At 43.0% G+C, this 2786-nt stretch overlaps 1 protein-coding gene across 1 annotated transcript in view; it reads left to right on the top strand.

Annotated features, from left to right (window-relative positions):
* Positions 1-2786, top strand: part of smtnl (smoothelin, like) — a 30761-nt gene extending 27975 nt beyond the window's left edge. The window contains exon 10 of the mRNA XM_030067601.1: positions 1840-2786. Coding sequence (XP_029923461.1) covers positions 1840-1966 — 127 coding nt within the window. The 3' untranslated portion in view covers positions 1967-2786. The remainder of the gene's footprint in view (positions 1-1839) is intronic.

The following is a 2786-nucleotide window of genomic DNA, read 5'->3' on the forward strand; positions in this document are numbered from 1 at the left end:
AATAGCAAGACTATTAATAGAAGCACTAGTCGTGGTCGATGTGTGCCAAAACTTAAATAGTCGCCATGTAGAGCAGGGGTGTCAAACTGGTGCCATGGAGGGCCGAGAGGCTGCAGGTTTTCATTTCAACCAAAACCTCCACCAGGTGATTTCACTGATTAGTCCCTCGCCTCTGCTTTAAGGTGAGGTAATTAGTGAAATCACCTGGAGGAGTTTTTGGTTGGAATGAAAACCTGCAGCCTCTTGGCCCTCCATGACACCAGTTTGGCACCCCTGATGTAGAGTGTTAAACTCGCTGAATGAGGGATTTGGTGACAGAGCCTCCGCTCTACCGCTGCTTCACAGTGTCTGTCTGTGAACAGAGATCCAGGCCTTACATGCCTATGAATGAACCCCCCCCCAACACACACACACACACACACACACGCACACGCACACACCACACACAACACATCAGCCCCTCCCTCCGCCTATCTTTCCATACTTTCACATCTCTGGTGAAATGTGTGCATTCCTTTGGCCTGACTGCATCGTGTTGCCTGGCTTATTCTTTCCACAGACAGATACGTATAGGGGATATTCAGGCATTATGTCGCTCCGCAGCTCAGACAGGCCCATCACTCAGAGCTTAAAGAGGACTACCGCTCAATTTAACAATTTGTTATTCTTTCACTCCCACACTGCTGCAGAGTAAAAACACACAGTGGGTCCAGGGAATCAATCCCCTATTCACAGGGCAAGCTGTGGATTTGACCTTTTGAGGATGGTTGCTTTGCCAAGAGCAGGAAATTTGGACTGTTATGTGAACTGTAACCTTCTTTAACCCTGTCATTTAAAGGCATGCAGGGTGGAAGGTCAAGAAAAATTTATTGTTTTCATCCCAGCTACCAAAGATGAATTCTGAACTTAAATATAGATACATGTGGCTGATACTGGCCTTTTATTAAATATCAGATACCAGGCAGTCTGATATGATGGATATGATGTTTGATTTGTGATTGTGGAACTGATTAAAAGTGCACTATGTAAAATTGCCAATTGCCAAGGGACCAAATCAGTGATTTTGTGCGTTTGGTCCATTTACCACAACTTCCCCACATTTCACATTGCACCAAACGATTTTGCAAATCATGCAAGGATACTTAAGATTTCTCAACATATAATCAAATGCCTTGATTTTTTAATTTTTGGTCGATACACCCATCTTCATAAAGTTCTGCTTCTGTGGCTAACAAAGTTGTCACCATTCATAAAACAATGGGACTGATAATTGGCTGTGTAAAGCCAATATTTCCCCAAAAACTATTTTCCCCGGTGGAGGGACCGTTTCACCCAATTTCAAGTCATCAAAACGCAACAGCGCTGCTGCTTTTAGGAAAAGTAATATGGAGGACTTTATTATGGTGATGGAATACTGGTGTGAAGAAAGTGTTGAAATACCTGAAAGTTCATTTTCACATCCTGGTGCAAATTAATTGAAACCAGTGGCTTGATTAAAGGTCATACATGTGATGTTGTAGTTCTGAATACAACTCTGTGTTGGAGATCAGCAGAAACGTGAACATTTTGTAGATATTATACTAAACATACGGGTCCTTTGATTGAAGACCTGTAGATTCAACTGACAAAAAATGTGAAGTAAACACAAAATCTGCATGAGAATTGATCCTTGCAGTTTTGCAAAATTGTGTACCTTTAATACAACACTGGTTATCTATGGGAAGCCCTTAATCTGCATGAACACACAATCCAGTTCCCCATATCCCACACTGGTCAAACTTCAAACACGCAGCGTTAGGTATAGAGTCCTGATGTGTGTCTCTGTGTGTGTGTCTGCAGAGTGAAGGCAGGCTGCGACCGGCTGATCGAGGTGGACGACATGATGATCATGGGCCGTAAACCGGACCCCATGTGCGTCTTCACCTACGTCCAGTCCCTCTACAACCACCTGCGCAAGTTTGAGTGAAGATCCCACAGAGGACGAGGATCTCCGCTCGGCGTCCTCCTGCTTGTCGCTCACTTCCACAGCCGACTTCACTTTCACAGCCTCCTCTCCACTGTCAGGCCTGCAGGGATCCTTCAGTCTCAGCTGGCTTGGGTGCACTTTGAAGGGACTAGGCTGCCCCCTGGTGGCACAAAGAGAGAGAACATTTCCTCCTCATGGCTGCAGGAGTGTCTCCACAGTGCCTTGCTCATGGGTGAGGCGCCTCTGTCCACATGTACACGATGGATATTAACACACGGGGAGAAGACTGTGCTTGTGTGTACTTTTTTTTTTTTTTTTAACTTGTTCACAGTTATGAAGATGAATTTGAACACAGATGTCAGGGTTTGTTTATAGATTTTTGTGTATGAGGTGTGTTGGTGTGTGTGTGTGTGTGTGTGTGTGTGTTTTAGAAAGAGTGGAAATATAGCAGTGTTGTATAATTCTTTATTATCACCATGCTTGTTTGAGAAAGTGTGGCAATTATACCATTTAACACTGCACCAACTAAATGGGGAGGAGGCGCTTTTCACAAATTTTATGATATGAAATTTTAGGTCTCACGGAAGAACTAAAATGTAGACAGTTGTTTTTGATAGACACTTGATTATGAATTCTTTTATCATGAAGCAGAATGTACGCTGGGGCAGAATATCAGTGAAATACTGTAGAGAAAATAAAATGATGTGTTTTTAAAAATGCAACCGGCTGCAGAATGGCAAAACATTTACATCCAAGTGCTGTGACATTGTGTTATTAATGTGACGTTAAGATATGGATACTGAAATCAATAAACTGTACT

The sequence above is a fragment of the Myripristis murdjan genome, chromosome 13 (assembly GCF_902150065.1).
Source record: "Myripristis murdjan chromosome 13, fMyrMur1.1, whole genome shotgun sequence".
Lineage (NCBI taxonomy): Eukaryota > Metazoa > Chordata > Actinopteri > Holocentriformes > Holocentridae > Myripristis > Myripristis murdjan.